The sequence below is a fragment of the Prionailurus viverrinus genome, chromosome B1, assembly GCF_022837055.1.
Source record: "Prionailurus viverrinus isolate Anna chromosome B1, UM_Priviv_1.0, whole genome shotgun sequence".
NCBI classification, from domain to species: domain Eukaryota; kingdom Metazoa; phylum Chordata; class Mammalia; order Carnivora; family Felidae; genus Prionailurus; species Prionailurus viverrinus.
The window spans coordinates 83508796-83528014 of record NC_062564.1 but is presented as its reverse complement, the minus strand read 5'-3'; the positions used below and the strand labels follow the sequence as shown (position 1 = coordinate 83528014).

At 42.5% G+C, this 19219-nt stretch overlaps 1 protein-coding gene across 5 annotated transcripts in view; it reads left to right on the top strand.

The window, feature by feature from the left end:
• The first annotated feature begins 4167 nt into the window (after positions 1–4167).
• Positions 4168–19219, top strand: part of GAB1 (GRB2 associated binding protein 1) — a 125950-nt gene continuing 110898 nt past the window's right edge. For 4 of the 5 annotated variants that reach the window (XM_047855917.1, XM_047855914.1, XM_047855916.1 and 1 more), the window contains exon 1: positions 4168–5168. In XM_047855917.1, the coding sequence (XP_047711873.1) occupies positions 5097–5168 (72 nt within the window). In that variant the 5' untranslated portion in view covers positions 4168–5096. Of the gene's footprint in view, positions 5169–12037; positions 12095–19219 lie in introns of those variants that run through there. The other variant, XM_047855918.1, reaches the window with a different exon arrangement.

Sequence of the window (19219 nt, the reverse complement as noted above, 5' to 3'; positions counted from 1 at the left end):
AGGACTGCATTGAGTGTATTTAGATAAAGAAAGAAGAGATCATTTATAGGGTGAGGCTCTTGAGAAGGTGCAGTGGGATGAAATCCAAAGCATAAGTGGAGGGATTGGCCTCTCGTAGGAAGAAAGTGATGTTCTCTGTTTTCCATAGGAAGAAGGGAGAGTAGGAGGAGTGAAGATAGTATGCAGGTTTGCATATTTAATGGCTACAGGTTGAAGAAGTTTCCATCTAAGCACTCTGGCCTTCTGAGGATGCTGTAAGAAAGATCTTCTTCAGTTGATGGGGGGAGGTAGGGGGGTTTGGAAACTTGAGAAGTCTGAAGGTTTAAGAGTTATTGCAAGCATTATTTATAATAGCCAAAGAGTAGAAACAATCCAAATGCCCATCAACTGATAAATGGATAAGCAAAATATGGTATATCTATACAATGAAATATTATTTGATAATAGAAAGGAATGAGGTACTGATATATGCTACAACATGGATAAACCTTGAACACATTATGCTACTTGAAAGAAACCAGTCACAAAAGGCCACTTACTGTATTATTCCATTTATATAAATGTCCAAAAGAAGCCAACAGAAAGATTAAGTGGTTGTCAGGGGCCAGGGGGGAGGGGGGTATGGGGAGTAACTACTAGTGGGAATTTCTTTGCTAATGGGGTTTATTTTGGGGGCACTGAAATATTCTGAAATAAGTGATAAGGTTGAAGAGTTTTGTAAGTATATTAAAAATCACTGAATTGTGTCCTTCAAAAATGTGAATTTTATGGTATGTGAATTATATCTGAATAAAGCTGTTTTTTTTTTTTTAAGACAAGTTATTGCAGAGGGTAGGCTAGTGCACTGTCCAGTTAAAGAAAGTAGGACTGCTAGGTAGCATGTAACTTCAGCACTGGGCCACTCATTTTACAGGCTCCCGTGACAGCAGGGAGCTGCTGGGAGAGGTGGAGTGTCCTAGTCGGGAGGCAAAGCCAGGATGCATTCAGGAATCAAATCTGTGTAAGGATTCTGGCAAATCATTATAGAGCTCTCAAAAGAAAGGCTTCTGTATCTCCATGGCTCCAGTAATATGTTTGAGATTTATTTTTTCATTCCAAATACATATTCATCCTAATTTTATATTTGTTATTGTATATTCTATTGTCTGTTCTAACAAACTGTATATTTGTTATTGTATATTCTATATCCTTTAAAAGAACTCCCCAAACCATAAAAGCTACAGGGCCCAGAAAACTAAGATCTGCCCCTGCAGATAGTTGAGGATCTACTTGAGGTCTTTGGACATGAATTTATAGAGATGCCACTTATCCTGTTGGGTGATTCTCTCCAACAGCACTTGGTTGCTTGGATGCAGAAGAAAGTAGAGTTGGGCTCATCCAAAGTTGGGTTTTGGGAGTTGGGACCATGTCATTAAAAATGTGCACCATGAAATTTAAACTGGGTAAGGGAGGAAAGTGGAGAAAGGAGAGGTCTGATGGATGGATCGTGAGAAAGAAAAAAGTGTCAATAGGCTAGAAATAGACTAAAAAGCTGTTAAGATTACATAGATCGTGAAAGGTCAAGTTGGAAGGTATGTGGTTAAAGTAGGATGCTGGAGGCGAATGACAAAGTCCATAGTGGCGATTGTTTGAGGTGATTTGAATCACAGGAAATTCTATGATCATTTGCTCTAAGAAAAAGTTTAATCTGCAAGCATCTGGAACCTCACCCAGTCCAATGTCCCTCACACTTGCTTCACTGCTGCCTTCATTCAGGTCCTCAGGAGCTCCCTCTAGCCTGACGACTTGTGCACCTAGCAGTTTCTCTTTTGTGTGGAATACTCTGTTACTTTGCCAAGCTAACTCTACTCAACCTGAAGACCTCAGTTTAAAGTCGCTTCCTCAGGGAAGTCTATCCCTACCTAGCCATTCTCCTGCCTGGGGTAGATTCTCCTTTTATATGCCCGAATCAGTCTCTATTTTTCTTTTACCCCATTTCACACCACACATGACTGTATTCTAGAAGTTATGGGGTTTATTATCTGTAAAATGATTTTTTCCAGGGTATTGAAGTGCAAGAGTAGGTCTGGCTTTCCTCCCTATTGTGTCCAGTCCTCAAGAACTTGTACATACTAGGATATACCATAAATATTTGTTGTATGAATGAAATTTAAGATACTCATGTATGATCATTTTTTCTAGCATACATTTTAATGTATAAAGATATAAAATGTGATTTAACAGATAATCTAAAAATGGCATACAATGTAAAAATAATGCAAATTTTCTTTCTAAACTACATGCATGAAGATGTATCTATATTCAACCTTTCCTCAACCCTTATTTGACCTCTAGAAATACAAATCTAAAACAACACAGTTGAACATAGAGAATATACTTAAAGATTTCTTCAAACATTCTTCTCTCACAGAAATGAGATCATTGAATCCCTTATTTGAAATAAAGAAAAGATTATTTGAATTTTGAAAAGCTAAATAGTACAAGATATACTACAATTTTCCATTTAAAGGACTTTGTAACAGGAATGGATAGTGATAAATTTTCTAAAGCCAACAATTAACTACAGAACAGTGAACTAATGCATGTTAATTATAAATACTCTTGACTCTGTGTACAGACACAGTTCCAATGGGCAAAGTGAAAAACCAATTCCATGATTTATTTTCCTTTGGACTTGTGACAAAATCTGTATTCACACACTTTAAAAGAATTGCTTTGGTTTATTAGCTGCTGTAAAAATTATAATCACTGGTGTTCTAAAAAGCCCTACAATTTAAGAAAAGCAAGCCCCCTTGCTTGTTCTTTCCCTCTGCCCTCCTCATGGTTATCCCTTTTATTTTTTTCATAAAAGAAGTCTGATTCTCCCTTCTTCACACTATTTTACAAATCTGTCTAAATGCCCCTTCAAGGAAGACTTCCCTCTCATCCCATCTGAGTCCACCCCAGTATTCTTTCACATTACTGATTTGTTTCACATTACTGATTTGTTTCCCTCAGGGCACAACATTTATCACCATCTGTATGCCGACCCTTTGTTTAGGATCCTATGCCACCACAGGAATGCCACCTCCCTGAATGCAGGAATCTTTATCACCACCACAGCACCTAATTCTCCACTGCAATTGTACATCTTCAAAAATAGAGGAACTCCAGACTATGAATGTCATGTTAATAAACAAATCCCTGTGTTAACTTATCTCCTAGTATTTTTAGCGCTTTTTATTTGATTATTTATATTCTGAAATTTGTTTCATAAATAAACTGGAAAAGATATTTCTACTACAGGACAATGTTAAGCTCAGGACCAGGTGTCATAATTGTAAAACACACACAAGTAGGCAAATAGAAGTAGGACATCCAGTAAGTGTCCCCGTTCTAGTCCAACATTCCAAGAGTAGATTTTAAACAAAGTCAAGTGGAAGAAACTGGCAACAAACGGAGGGAATGTGAGACTTTAAAATGTCCCATAGACAGAATCAGTCAAATACTCTGGCCACACAAGGCACTCCCACCACTCTGGCAGGCCTGCTCCCGGGACCAGCCCACGCCAGCCCGGGTGGGTACCCCTTTGTCCACCCGGCCAGGCTAGTCGCCATGGAACGCTCCCCCTGGCCCTCTCCCTCCTGTTCTCGCCCTTAAGTCTCCCGGGCCGGGATCCGCGGGGTCGCGGTCTCCCTCCAGGCTGCTTTGATTTGCAGGCTGTCAAGTGGAGAAACCACCCCCCCCCCAACTCCCGATCTTCTGTTCCGTACAAACTCTGAACTGACATTCGACAGAGCCAACATGGCAAACCACAAACTGACGCTCGAACGTTCCTCGCTCCTCCCAGGGCCCGAGCCCCGGCGGCGCCGGCCTCGCCAAGGCCTCGGCCGCCCTCCCAGACTAGGTGCCTGCTGGGGGCTCTGGCCGCAGCCGCGGCCGGGTGGCCGAGGACCCCGCTCCAGCTTCCTGAACTACAGATCCCAGGGTGCCTCTCGGACTCCCGCTCCCTTCCTCTCTCGCTCCCTCCCTCCGTCCGCTCCCTCCGCCCCCGGCCCTTGTTGTTTTGGCTGGAAGCGCTCGGCGGAGTTTCAGAGAAAGTCTGGGCTGTAACCGGAGCCGGCCCGAACGTGGGAAGGGGAGGAGGAAAGGAAGAGGGAACGGGGAGGCCGGGAGAGGGAGGGATCGGGACCGGGGGACGGGCCGTTCTGAACCTGCCGCGCGCCCCGCGGTGGGGGAGGCGGCGCGGGAGGAGCGTGAGGGGACGGGACAGTGGGGTCCGTCCCCGGAGCCGAGCAGCCGAGTACCTCGTTCCTCCGCCGCTCCTCGCCCTCTCCGGCGGTGGCGAGAACGGACCCACCCTCCGGCGGGACCTGCGCCCTGCCCTGCGCCCGCCGCCCAGCGACGCCCCGCGCTTCGCCGCCACCCGGGCGGCTCCTTGCGTGGCCCAGGACCTGCCCTGCGCCCGCACGAAACCCTCGCGGCTTCCCTGTTTTCCTCTGTGCGCCCCCCGCGCCGCGGGGAAGTGACCCACCCTCTCCAGAGGAGCGGGAAAGAGAGAATCTCGCCGGGCGCATCCAAGCCGAGAGGGGCGAGCCAGAGTGGGCGCCACGCGGGGGCATTGTGTGTGTGTGTGTGTGTGTGTGTGTGTGTGTGTGTGTGTGTGTATGTGCGCGCGTGCAACGTAGTGTCTCTTTCGGAAAGAGCTCTGGGGAGGTCCTGTTCCTAGGGGGCGGAGCGCAGGGGACCGAGGCTCAGCTCTGTGTCGGGGCACAGTGCCGCTGAGCCTGAGCGCTGCTGAGGCGGCCGGCGGGACGGCGCGCGTGGCGGCTGGGCGGGCGCACTGAAAGGAGGCCGGGGCGCCCTCGGCTCGGCGGCGACCCCTGCCCGGAGGTGCCGGCCTTGGCGGCTCTACCCGCTTCTGTTCACATCTGCGGACCCGCGCGGGAGACACTCGGACACTCAGAGCCAGCGCGCGGCGGAGCGTCCCGTCTGCCCCGGCTGCGCCTCGGAAGAGCGAGATCCTCGCCACCGCGCCGGCAGCAGGCGTCGGCTTTGTCGGGAGCGCGCCCGCCCGCCCCTCAGCTGCCCGGCCGGGAGCCGGAGAGGCGCGCACCATGAGCGGCGGCGAAGTGGTCTGCTCGGGATGGCTTCGCAAGTCCCCCCCGGAGAAGAAGTTGAAACGTTATGTAAGTAGAGCTTCGGCCGCCGCTCCGTGGGCCTCCGCGCCCGCACCCCTGCCCTGGTCGCACGCGGGACTGGTTCTTCAGCTTAGTCCCCCATCTCTTTCCCCTCGGCCCCTTCCTCCGCAGGCTCGTGACCGAGGCTGTACACTCACGCCCTGGCTCCCTCCACTTTGCCGGCTAACTTTCTTCCTCCAGATTCCAGATGGCCTGCTTTGCGGGCCTCATCGGCCGGTGGGAGGCCCCGAGATTTCCACCTAATGCCTGCTGCGTGTTTTTATTATTCCTTGTAGCAGAGGTTAAGGGGAAGAGCATTCTCCTTTCTTTATATCTGCATTTAATCACAATGGGGCTGCTGTATCCTGAATTTCCCACAATCGGAAAACCGCTGAGGTTTTAGAGCTCAGCAGCCCTCTGGTGCGCTCTCAGTCATACCCCTCGAGGTGCATTGCGTGCGGGAGGCTTGTGGACCTGAAAAGTTGGTGTTAGAAACCAGCATCTCCGATCCGTGCAAAAGAGAAAGAAAAGTTACTACGCGCCCTGCCGTTTGCTTAGCAAGGGTTCGCATTTTCGCGGTTTTGAATCCTGGGGACCGTGGAGTTTGGCCGGAGAATCTTGGCAGTTTGCTGCGAGAGGAGGGCACTGGGGGGAGCCTGGCGGCTGGTGTTTGGGCGCGTTGGACGCGCTGTCAAGCCTCGCAGGAGGGGGGACAGCTGCGGCCAGTAGGATTTCTGTGTGTTGCGGTCCTTTTCCAGGCCACCAGGGTTACATAAATGGCATTTGTGTAATTGATACAAGATACTGATTGTGTGTTAAGCTATTTTAGCTGTTAAAAATATTCCTTGAAAGAACCAACCTTACTTTGGTGGAAATCTGTGTCCTCTTCAGGGGTCTGGAATCTTATCCCCTTCTCACCCATTGGTTCTTTTGTTGCTGCCCTTTGCAAAGGAAAGAAATGACACGTTCGTCCTGGCGTATGGAGCCAATGTTTTTCTAGTACAGTGTGTTTTCAAAAGCAAAACTTATGCCCCCTTACATATAAATTCATTGTCAGTGACCAGCACTTCGAATGGAACTTGAATCTTGTTGAAGGATTTTTACACCTGATATTAGAGCCCAAATTAATCCTATTAGTCACTGCTTGGATGGTGGAGTGAAGTGCAATAATTAACTTCAGGGACTCGCTGGAGTTTCTGGTTCACTTTCTGCCAGCCTTTGTTATAGACAAGTAATTCTCATTTAAGGACTTGATGCCACACATCCGAAGAAAGTTCTCTAGAAATCTTGAACCCTTCCAAATCTTGTCTCCTTGTACTTACCACAGTTTGCCTGAATATTCTGGTGAAGATGCTAACTGTATTGCAAAATTTGGGGGGGGGGGTTAAGTGGTTTTTTTCAGTTCTTGGTTCTAAAGAGAAGGTTGTGTATGTGTGAGAAGAGGGAGTAGGGAGAGAGGTGTGTTTGAGAGGCATAGGTTAGGCAACATATAGACCTAAGTAGGTTCTAGGAGGAAGCTTAAGGACAGTACCTTTGCCTAAAAAGTAGTGATTATAGAGACTTAAGGCATTCTTTCACACGGTTGGTTTATGGCTCTCTCAAAAGATGCCTAGCACTGGACTAGGCACCAAAAGGTTAGAAAATACAGTAGGGAAGAAGCCCTGCCTTTTGCCCTGCCTTTTGGGCTTGCAATTTAATGTAAAATGACCTAGGACGAAAATCAGCCTAAAAGATTGTCTTAACAAGGACAAAGAAAATGAAAAGTCCAAATTTAAAAAATGTATATTATTTTATTTGATCATTACACCGGTTTTATGAGGTAGGTTATGTCAGTTTTATAGATGAGAAAAGTTTCTGTATCCAGAATATGCCATGGATAGGATTTGAACCCAGATCTGCCTGACTGGGCTATATAAAAGGTTAATGACTCATCTAGTTCATTTCAAGGGGAGTGCAGACTAAATCATCTCTAAAGCTCCTTTCTGATTATAGCTTTCTAGGAGTCTATGAATATTAGTTGAGAATGCAAGGAAGAGGCGAGCTGGGGATCAGATGTTCAATGCTAAAGAAACATAAGACCCTTCAGGCAGTTTTCTGAGTCTTCGGGAAATGAGACAAGAATATGTGAAAAAGTGAGCCCACAACATAAAGTGGTTTCAGATTGTGTGCCCAAGCTGATTGTTATTTATTTTTTTAAATAGATGTTTTGAGGAACAAGCTCAGTGTAGTCTGAAACCGTGGGAATACTTTAGAGACATAGCAGGATCCCTAAGTTGTGTTTTCAACAGGGGGAGGAATATGCTTTACAGCTGGGGGGAGGTGGGGTTTTTCTTGCTTGGCTGAGCATTAGTGTTTTCTTTATACATGGCTATGGCCCAGGAAGACAGCGTGCAGGGTGCTACCAGAATTTAAGAGGTCCCTGAGGATGACCAGAATATTATAAGTTAAAGTGAGGTCGGTCTTAATATTTTAGCTGTCAGTTTGGTTGCCCAGAAGATGTTGACATTTCCAGATTTTTGATCTTTTGGCTTTGGTATTCAGTTCGGATTGTTTTTGCTAAACTAGCTTTGACCCTCAAAGACATTCATATATATATGCATTTCCTATGCTTGTTTTCTTTTCATGTAAAATCTTTATGAAAATAAAGGGTAAAAGGAAACATTGTTGACCATCCAGTACGCAAAATGTTGCTTGATAATGGTTTTTAATGAATGAATTTGCTGTGAAAAGATATCTTGGATGAGTGGTACTGTAATTGTTAAACAAGACATCAGGGAGTTTGAGCATTGATTCTGTTGGGGAACTTTTGGCCCACGGAATTTTGACAGTTGTCTTGCTGTTTACAGTTTTTATAGGGTATTCAAACATTGATTAAGATGATCCTTAAGGGCTTTTATGTGGCAAAATTGTTTTAGTTTTATCATTAAAGTCATCTCATGTTATGGTCCCGTTGCATTCCCTATACAACTCCATTTTATGTTTACTGTTTCATAGTCAACTACACAGCATTGTTGTCTTTGCACACTAGTGTGTTCATCTGATATGAAGGCTTTTCTTGAATTTCCTAAAGAGAGTAAAAGGGACATAAAAGAGGAATACTGGAGTAGTGAGTAGTTCCTCTAGCCTTTTCATCTCGTTTTACTTTTTTCTGTATTTATTTGCAAAAGAGTAAGAACCTTTGTATGTGTTTCATTTCATCCTCTGAATTTTTTGAAGTCTACTTAAAGCGGAGGTGAAAGTGTTCATGCTTTCTTGCAATTTTGCTACTACCGTGTTTTGGTTTTTGTCCTGTGTTGTATATTAAACAGCTGCTTTTTTACTTTAAGGACCTGAATGGAATCATTTACAGATCACCGTTACTAGGGTTACAGAGAACAAGTAAACTCTTGGTAGTATGCACTAAACAGTGATGCTCAGATTTTTTAAAAGAGTTCTTTAAAGACAAATCGGATGGTTGAAATAATGGTAGGATTTTCATCAGGACTTGAAATTTCAGCTGAGAGAAAATGTAAGTCTGAAAACAAAGGATTGATTCAAGCCAGCTGGCTATCACCATATCTCTGTAGGGGGAGCTTCCCTATGGCCTGCCTCAAGTCTGGACACTGAGTTTGCACTCCTCCATGGCCCAGCTGTCAGCATTGGGCAGGTATGCAATCTCAGCAGGAGAACCTACTTCTGAGGCTAGACCAAGGTGGCCCATTAGCTGCCAGCCAGCCTGGGAGTAAGACCTTGGCCAGTTCTTGGGTGTGTTAATCTGTACCCAGCTTGGGCTGCACTCTTCCACTGTCACTTAATAGGATGGTTCTTGTCTAGAACATGCCCCTGGTTTTGGAAATGGGCCTAGAAACAGAAATAGCCTTTTCCTCCTGGTGGGCATCTGACATGTTACATGGAGGAGAGGGGCACAGACAGGCAGGCTGTCCTATTTAAGGACAGCCCAGGATCTGTGCTAAGCATTGTCTCTGCTCAATATTGTTGCTACAGCAAATGGGACTGTGATGTCTGGAAGCTCTTCTTGCACTTTTTTTTTTTTTTTTTTTTTTTGCAATTACCAGTAACAATCAGGGGATTCTGAAGCTTTTGCTTGTAGTGACTGCAGGAACATAATTATTCTGTTGAAGGAATTTTTTTCTGGAAAACTTCACTTTAGTAAACATTACACTCAAATTCTTAATGTTTTCTTTTTACTTTTTCTAATGTGGCAGGAACACTGTTTCTATTAACAAAGATCATCAACTACCAATTACATTAAGCCTTTATGATAGGTAATAATAGTTCATTCTTTGATTGTGCCTGGACTTAATGATGAGTACAAAATTCTCCATGTAAAACTTGCTGGATTCCTAAGTCTGATTGTTGTCTTTTGGGATTCAAAATAACCATTAGGAAGTTCTATCAGTTTGGAGGGTGGTTTTAGAGTTCTGTGTTAAAAATTGGTTTTTAAATTTTTTAAAAAGATCATCTTTGGACAAAATACAGTAATACGACAAGAGTTACACTTGGATAATCTGGTTGCCAGCTGACTTGGTTATTTCTGTGTGTTTTGTCATTGAGTCTGCTTTAAAAATAAGAAAGATATAAAATGACAAAGCACTTTTTATGACTAAGTAAAATTCCATATTTTGTAGTCAACATAAAAAATATGTAGATAGGTCTTGATAATTTGCAGATTGAGGAAGTTTAAGAGGTGATAGAATCAGAACAATAAGTGTCATTACTCCTAATTTTCTTACAGAAGCTAACACAGGAGAAGGGACAATACAGCAGGTGGACTACTGCTTTATTTTTTTATGAGTTTGGGGTAAATTGTGCTGCTGTGGAAGGAACTCTGGACTGAGTGTCAGGACCCAGGATTCGACTTGACTTTGCCATTATCCACCTGATACTTTGACCATTCTGACCTTCAGTTTCCTCATCTGTAAAATGGAGAAATGTTGTAAAAATCTAGATTCTAAACTCTTGCGGCTTAACATTCCTTAGATATTTGCTTGGAAATGAGAGGCAGAGTGGGGAGCTTCTCAGTAGGCCCCTGTTTTTGGGAAATAAATTTTAATTTCTTGTTCATCTTAAATAGTTTAGTGGATTTATTAGGAACTGCTTAAGCAGAGTTCTTTAGGGACCCTCCAGCATTTGCTTTAACAGAACACAGGCTCACTGAACACAGGCCTGCTGCATCCTGCTGTGGGTGCCTCAGTTGTGACTCTAGCACCCAGAGCAGTGCCTGGCTCAGAATAGAAGAGCAACAAGTACCTGTTGAGTGAATAAACAGGTATTTCTGGAGCTTTTGTAATGTGTCTTATGTGGAATACAATGGACGGAAAGGCCCACTCCCTGCCCTCAAGGAGTTTCTAATCTATTTGTGAAGACAAGCTGTAAATGCACCTACATTTAAATCATTTTCCAAGACATATGTTATAAGGCCATATATGATTACTTGCCAGATGAATGATTCAGATAATAATTGCTTAAGAGTTCAGACTGGGAGGGAATGGAAGGGGGCTGCCAGGGAAGATTTCACAGATGAATTTTTAGGCTCTGTTCTTGGAAGAACAGAGGTACTTACTGTTGGCAAAAATAGCAAAACCTAAGGGAAGGCTGGCTTTAAAGGAGGAACGAAGACTTTGTGTTGATTTTAGACCTCCTAGTTAAGGGACGGCTTTCCGAACACCTCAGTTTCAAGCATGGAGTTTGGATGTCAGCTGTAACATCTAGTTTGAGAAGTTTCTGTTTCTGCCATGACCTAATGCTTCTGATGGGATCCTGACCGCAAGTGAATTTTATGTGTCAGACAAGAAACAGACAAAACAACTCCTTTGGTCACCTGAGCTTATTCAAATTCAAGAGCTGTGTGTTATTTAAGATTTCTTTATGTCTGTTTTGAGCTAAATAATTCATTCTGGCAAGCGTTTAGTTTACAACAGAGAGGGAGCATGTTCTGGTGGGAGGGAGAATAAAAGAGCCTTTGATTCCTTTGCTCCTGAGTTCCAGCAGGAGGGCCAGCGCTGCCTTGGGCTAGTGTCTTATTTTGGACTTTGGAAGCCATCTTAGCCCAGCTGTGTGAGTGCCAGCTAGTGTTGGAGGAAAGAGAAGAACACCACTGGGTCTCATTAAACCCCCTCTGACTGTTGATGGAAGAGGTTCTCTCATTTCACATTCCTCAAATTAACATGGTGGCTAATTTCCACCAACTTAGAGCTTCATCAGAATTTGCCATTTGAACTTTGGCTTGAAAGTCACAACGTTTCTGTGTGACTCCTTTTATCTCTGTATGTGGATTTGAGTACAGGAAACTTATCAAGTCACAGGTCTTTTTTTTCCTCCCCTCTTTGGCTACAAGCACAAATGAAATTAGCATTCTTTTCTTCTTTAGATTACTCCTGGGGAAAAGTGGTTCTTTGTACCGTGGATTTCCACATCCATTAAATAAGTAGCCTCTTCAGTTGCCAACTAGATGGCTGGAGTCTTACTGAATAGTAGGTGGCAGTTCAGGCCTGTGGAATTACTGGGAAAAGTCACTTTAGGAACTGGGCGTTTTTGACCATTCCAGGCTTGTACGCGTGAGCACCTTAATACAAGAATAACTGGACTGGAAAAGAGAGTCTTTTATATTTAAGCAGTTCTTTTATTCATATGTGCAAAATTCTCCTTAACTAAAGGGAAGAATTCTCACTGTTAAATGCACAGCTTTTGACTGTGTGATAGCCTGCTTTGTAAAAAATAGTTAACACGGTGCACCGAAATACATGTTTGGTTGTTATCTCTGTTACATTAGCTCTTGAAGCATTCTGATTACAACTTGTAGCTGCCAAGCCCTGTCCTGCAGTATTTATCTGGAACAAAAATTTTCCATGTGGTTGTTTTTAGCAGAGCTGCTATATGCAAACTGCACATGAAGATGTAAGTTGCAAAGAAATAGAGCTTCCAGAAGAGGAAATGTGAGTTATCTTAAATTTTTTCATTTAATATTCTTTCCTTTGTGTGTATTTCAGAAATTTTTATTATCTTTCTAAACTGAGGGTTTTTGGTTTTTTTTTTTTTTTTTTTTTTTTTTATCCTGGAAAGAATGCCAAGTTCACCACGAGTTTTTCTTATGGTGGTGTTTCTTTTTCTTTCTCAGCTTTTTACTTTGAATTCATACTTGGCCTAAAAAATTCCTGTGTATTCAAAAAGAAAAAAAAAATATACTAAAAGGAAAAAAACAAATGGGTACATTGTTCCATGAATTAAAAACAATATACGAGAGAGTCCAAACATGAGTCCAAACATTTCTTTTCAATGTAAAAATCTTAGGTCATTTTTTTTTTTTTAAGGAAGAAAAACACTAAACTGTGCTTTAACTATCCTGTTCATTGTTTTTCTTTTCCCTTTTTAATTTTTCTTTGACTCATGTAGTTGAAATTTTTTTGAACATAGTTTTATATGTTCTTTAAGAATGGCACTCATGGAAAAAGAAAACCTCAAAATTCCACTTTACATTTCAAGAGAAAAGTGAGAGGAAGGCATCCATCCTGTGGTCTGAAGAGGGGAAAAATTGTCCTTTAGCGCCAAGGCTTTGTACATTACTTTCCTGTTGCTTGGTTGAGTTCAATATTTGTTGGTATTGTCCAGAGATATTTAGCTATTATACATGAAATAAGCAAGTAAATATAATAGTGATCAAGAGGGTTTGCTTTTGTGAAATGAAGACATAGGACAGTAGAAGGTTGAGAATTCTGTTGTTGTTGTTTTTATTTTTGTTTTGTTTTTAGTTTATTTTTATTTATTTTTTTAGTAATCTCCAAACCCGTTGTGAGGCTCAAACTCATAACCCCGAGATCAGGAGTCGCATGCTCCACCAACTGAGCCAGCTAGGCCTGCCCCTTTATTTTTGTTTTTAATACATCAATTAGCCAGTTGCCATAATATTTTATTTGCTAACTTTTTTTTAAGTGGGAGAAAGGTAAAGGCACTCTTTGTCCTGCGGTTCTCTATCTAACCTCTTGCTGTTTTCCTCTTTGTTTTCACTTCTTTCTCTCTAATATAAGCCCGGCCACCAGTATCAGAGAGTATTTGTGTTAGAATCTTTACACACACTTTCTTTTATCTTTTCTCTAAAAGTGGGAAGTTATTTCTGTCCCTGTACCCTGGTAATCAAGACTGGGAATAATAATGTTCAACCCAGCATGCAGATTGTTTTTCTCTCCTGAAATGCAGTTTTTAGTTACTACTGTATTGGGAAATGTGGTCAGGCCACTTTCCGAGTAGCAGATCTCCTCCCTGAGATGACTACCTGATGAAAGAATTAAGTACCTGGTGTGCTTTCTCAACTCCAGTCCATCACACATTCCCTTTAGTGCCTTGGCCAGAGTCAGAGCAGCCAGGATGAAAGTGCTTCTGGTGGAGGGATGACCATTTGATTAGCGGGAGAGGAGTTTTAATCTTGCACTCTTGAAAGAGAAACACTCGGTAAAATGCTCCCTCCAGTGTTTTGAATTCCAATGGTGTTAGGTAGAACGTGAAGAGGAACGATAACCTCATTCAGTTAAGGAGGTATTATTTGAACCCCCTTCCCTCTGGCAAAGTTATAATTGACCCTGAAGTTGTGTAGGAGTATTAAATTTTACAAGTTCTCCCTGACAGTTTCAGGTTTAAATATTTGAAGTGTTGAGAAAAGGTAAAAGGAAATACTGAACTGGTAAGAATGCAAACTATTTGGGAAGGTAATTTGATCCTAGTGATGCTGTTACATAAAACCAGAGCCTTCTGAGTAATCTTCATTTGGTATATAGGTCATTTATCTCCAAAAAACAGGCTGCAAAATTAAACTGGTGCTGTTGAACGGTATTCCTTTTTTTCTTTTTCTTCACTTAAGTAAATAGTCGAAACAGGAAAAGAAAGCCTAATATATTTAATATATTTTTCTAGATGCTTTTCATAATGACCCACAGTATACACAGTCGAAGGTGTGTACACATGATCTGCTTACAAAGAAAATTATGCCTTCATTTATCATTTTTTAGTGTTTGTGATAGGATATTAATTTCAAGAGGACAAAGATGGCATTTGTTCTGTGTCTAAATGTACAATGTGATCCTTTGCATAATCTCTTGAGCAGCATGACCAAATAATTACAGAATTTTAAACCTAAATTTATAAATCATCTAGTTTGTTGTTTCTCAACCTTTCTAACCCATTTCTCTTTCATGTATTGTTTGGATGTCCTTTGGCTTTTAATACAAAAGATTTGGATTTCTATGATTACCAGAGCAATAGCTATATTTCATAAATCTCCTTCTTCCCTAGTCAAGAACCCAACCTCTTCATTTTACAGGGAGTGAAAAATTAGCCTTTGGGAGACTAATTGATTTGTCCCAGGTCATACATGTTTACCAACTGTTAAGGCAGAGCAAGATCTCTCACCTCTTGGGTCACATCCTTCAGTCACCGAGGGAATACCCACTATGAACAAGGTACTGTGAAGAATTCAGAGGTGGACCAAGAAGGCACTGTCTTCATTTTTTGGGAGTTTATATGCTACATAGGATGCACTCAGTATTGCTAATTATATTATGATCAGTGATGTTTGAGGCAAGACTCCAGAAGAATCTAGCAGAAGGAGGTAAACTCAGGGGCACTTGAAGGCTTAATGAAGGTGGTAAGAGATTTCTTACCACGACCTTAAATGGCGGATTCCATTTTCGAAGATGGAGCTGGAGTGAGACTCTTTTTATTGCTCCTTTTCTAGCCAGACTCTTGAGTAGGTTTTGTACGGTTGACTGCCCCTTCTTCCTCACCTGCCACTCATTTCGTAATGGAATAGAGCCTGGGTCCTTTTCCACTACTCTTACCTAAACAGTTCCCGCTGAGATCCCCAGTGACTCCTGGTTGCCAAATCTAGCAGAACTAGATTTGAACTTTTTTTTTTTTTCTTTTTTTTTTTTTTCAACGTTTATTTATTTTTGGGACAGAGAGAGACAGAGCATGAACGGGGGAGGGGCAGAGAGAGAGGGAGACACAGAATCGGAAACAGGCTCCAGGCTCTGAGCCATCAGCCCAGAGCCCGACGCGGGGCTCGAACTCACGGACCGCGAGATCGTGACCTGGCTGAAGTCGGACGCTTAACCGACTGCGCCACCCAGGCGCCCCTAGATTTGAACTTTTTAGCTCTTTTCATGGACCTTCTGACTACATTGTTGAAGAGATGACCAGTCCCTCTTTCCAAAATCTGTTCTTTCCCATGCCATCCTGATACCAGGCTTGGGTTTCCTTATATGTGCGTGTTCTTCAGTATTCTAGTGCTAGCCCTGGATGGCCCATTCTCCCCTCATATGCTGTTAGTGGTTTGTCATCCAATGTGTGTTTGTGAACCCCTATGAAAATTTGATAAAAGCTCTCAGCTCTCAGTTTCTGCAGAATTCTTACAAACTTACACACAAACATTATCATAGCCTTGAACATTTTCTAACCTTTAAAGCCCATCTCTGGATCTTAAATTGCCCTGAATTATACGTGTGGATGCTTTGTAGGCATTATCTCAATCCGTTTCTCACTCCGCATCTGTGGATCTAACTGCTTAGGTGGAGGACTGCTTAGATCTCCCACAGCAACTGAGACTCAGCATGTCCATGCCAGGTCTTATCATCCTGTCATTAAAACTGGTCCTCTTGTTGTTCGCTCAGTCAGTCACTCCACCAACCCTTGTCTATTGGCTTAAGCCAGAGGTGTTCTGTGTTGTCCTTCCCTCATTTTCCATACCCAGTGACAAATCCTATCAGTTTTACCTCCCAGATCTCTCTTTTTTTAATGTTTGTTTATTTTGAGAGAGAGAGACAGAGAGAGAGAGACAGGCGTGTGAGTGGGGAAGGGGCAGAGAAGGAGGGAGAGAGAGAGAATGCCAAGCAGGTTCTGTGCTGTCAGCACAGAGACCAACATGGGACTCGATCCCACGATCCATAAGATCATGACCTGAGCCAAGATCAAGAGTTAGATGCCCAACCTACTGAGCCGCTTAGGTGCCTCCACCTCTCAAATATCTCTTGAGTTAATTGACCTCTGCTACCTAAGGTGCCTTTTGCCTTCTCAATTGCTGCAGAAACCAGTGGCCTCTACTTTTCCATTCTTTCACTTCTCCTCCAAACTGGCTCCATTGAGGCAGCCAGAATGGCCTTCTGAAACACCAATCTGAGAATGCTGTTCCCCAGTTTGAAGCTGCTCTGCTGTGTCCCTTTGCCCTTAGAAGTGCCCAAACCTTTTCTCTCAGCTTGCAAGGCCCGTTGTGATGAGGGGCCTGCGTGTGCCCCCCGTAGTATTTGTTGCTGCCTTCTCACTCTTGCCCTTTGCTTCAGCTGTACCGAACTTCCGCGTCCCAGGCCGTGGGACCTGTCTGTGTGGCCTTTGCTCATGCTCTTCTCCGGAAATTCTTGGTCCTCGCCTGTCTGCTTTCACACCAGGCTAAGTTCTGCTTGTTCTCTGCCCCCGAAGCCTCCTCTGAACTTCCACCACCGCTGTTCCTCTCACACATAGAGCTGGTGGGTGGGCTGTGAGTATCTGCTTTATCCTCCTTTGATGCTCTGCTGTTTCCATGGCATGGTGCTTGTGACACCTGATCATACATGCTTGTTTTAATTGTTTACTGCCCTTCAGATGGTGGGACCATATGGTGACTTTTATGAACCCCAGGTAATTTTGCCTTCATGGGCCCCAGTTCCTCTACAAAAAAAAAAAAAAAAAAAAGGAATAAAAATTGTACTTTGTATCTGTGTCAATATAAAGATGGATATGTTCCAAGCTGGTATTGTTATTATATTCATTTTTTATTCTGATTTTAAAAGAAATTAATATAAAAACACTTTTTCTGGGCTTCTAAAAAGTTTCATGGGCCCTAGCTCTGTGCCTCCTGTGCCTGATGGATATGTTGGCTCTGTTACATGGGCATAAATACCTTGGGCCTACTCAGTTATTTTATTGTGTGTCCCTTTTCATAATGGCTTGGATAGCTTATTAAAGCAATATTAAGATTTTGTGTTTTAGCCCCTGGTAATAGAAAAATTTATGGAAAAATAGGGTGATATACTCAAAAGGCATATATTTTATATTTATATTTAAAAACAGAAATTGTAAGGTTTCTTATGATGTCAAAAATATGTTATATGAGCTATTTTACTAATATGAACTTTTCTTCATGCTGTTTCTGCATGGAACAGTGGTTTTTAGTGGGAGTGGGGAGGCGATTTTGCCTCAAGAGGGGACATTTAAGAATGTCTGGAGACATTTTTAGTTGTCACAACTGGGGGTACTACTGGCCACTAGTGAGTAGAGGCAGGGATGCTATTAAACATTCTGCATTGCACAGGACAACCCCAATAATAAAGAATTATCTAGCCCAAAATATCAGTAGTGCTGAAGTTGAGAAACCCTATGTAGACGAATTCTTCATAAAACCTAGTTTCTACATGTGTTTTATTTAGTTTATTTTCCTATGTCCATTAAAAGCTATACAGTTGACCCCTGAACAGCATGCCTTTGAACCAAGTGGGTCCACTTAGACATGGAATTTTTTCAGTGACTGTATTGGAAGATTTTTGGAGATGTGCAACAATTTGAAAAACACACAAACCACGTGGCCTAGAACACCAAAAAAAAAGAAGAAAAAGGTACTATTGTAAGGATGCAGTATATAATACATGTAACATACCAAGTATATGTCAATCGATGGTTTTATCGGTAAGGCTTTTGGTCAACAGGAGGCTCTCAGTAAAGTTTTGGAGGAGTCAGAAGTTATATGCAAGATTTTCACTAACAACCCCCGGGTTGTTCAAGAGTCAACTGTATTTTAGGTGTAGGATTGTGTTGTAGCACTGGAGCCAAACTTTTTTTTTTTTTTTTTTACCTCAGTAAGGCTGAGGAGAACAGTCACTGAGATGGCTGAGCTTGTGAACACACCAGAAGCTGCTACCCAGTAACCTTTCACCAGGGTTTATTTGATAGAATTTCTGTCAAATGGTCTGTTGTCATTTAAATCATTACCCAAATACTCTTTTTTGTCCTTGCTAATCCTAGCCAGAATACAACCAATTGTTGTCTGGGTGGGGAGGGGGATGTTGAGTCATTTATTCATGATTTTTATTACCTCTTGGCTTGAATATCCTCATTCATTGTTCATAAGCCGCCCAGCTTGTTTACTTTTTATAAATTACATGTAATCAGTCCTCTTGCAGGTCTGGCTACTGTAATTGGCAGTAGCCACAGAGCTGGGCTGACGAGTCTGCATTTGTGCTGATGTCTCACATTCAGCTTATATTCTACTCTCTGTGCTTTCTTGCCTCTTCCATCTGCTTTTTAAAAGGAAGGTGAAGGGAAAATTGCCACCATGCTCTCTCTTCTCAGATGCTCTGATGGTACTAGTTTATAGTTTAGTCGAGTCCCTGTGTCTTGGGAAGAATCAAGGGTTTGGGACCCTGATCTTCAAACTTTTGTAGTGTGTTTAACAATCACCTGGCTAACTTTTAATGTGAGGAATCTTGAGCCCTACCCACCTTCTGATATTTAGTAAATTTAGGTAGAAGTCCAGAACACTTTTTAACTCAAGGCCCTGCTGATTCTGATGGAGGTGGTCCCTTAAATTATCCTTCGAGAAATCCTGAGTTGGGCATGGAGGGAAAAAGGGAGAAGAAAGAAAATCCAATAAAAGTAAATACGTATAAAGAGTGGGATAGGAAGGTAAGAACCAAAGCTCAGAAAGTAACTTTAGCCTCTCTACTGTAAGATAAAGGAAATATGCTGCGATTCTGTGTGCGTACTGTTTTCTAGCAGTGACTTAGATCAAACTGTCCCCTAAAGAGGACATATTTAGTGGAAGACAAAAGTGAAAGGGAAATTTTAAAAAGGTCAGCATGTGAGAAAGTACCTGAGACTCTCAAAAGACATTATTAAATCAAGGAAGGTATTATGTAACTATTGATTTAAAAAAGAATGTGCATTCCCGAATCAAGCGTTTATGAATGACTTGAAGACAAAGGAGGGAAGGTGAAGAAGGATTAGCTCTTCACCAGAAGTTCTGGTTATTCTGGTTTTTGGATCTG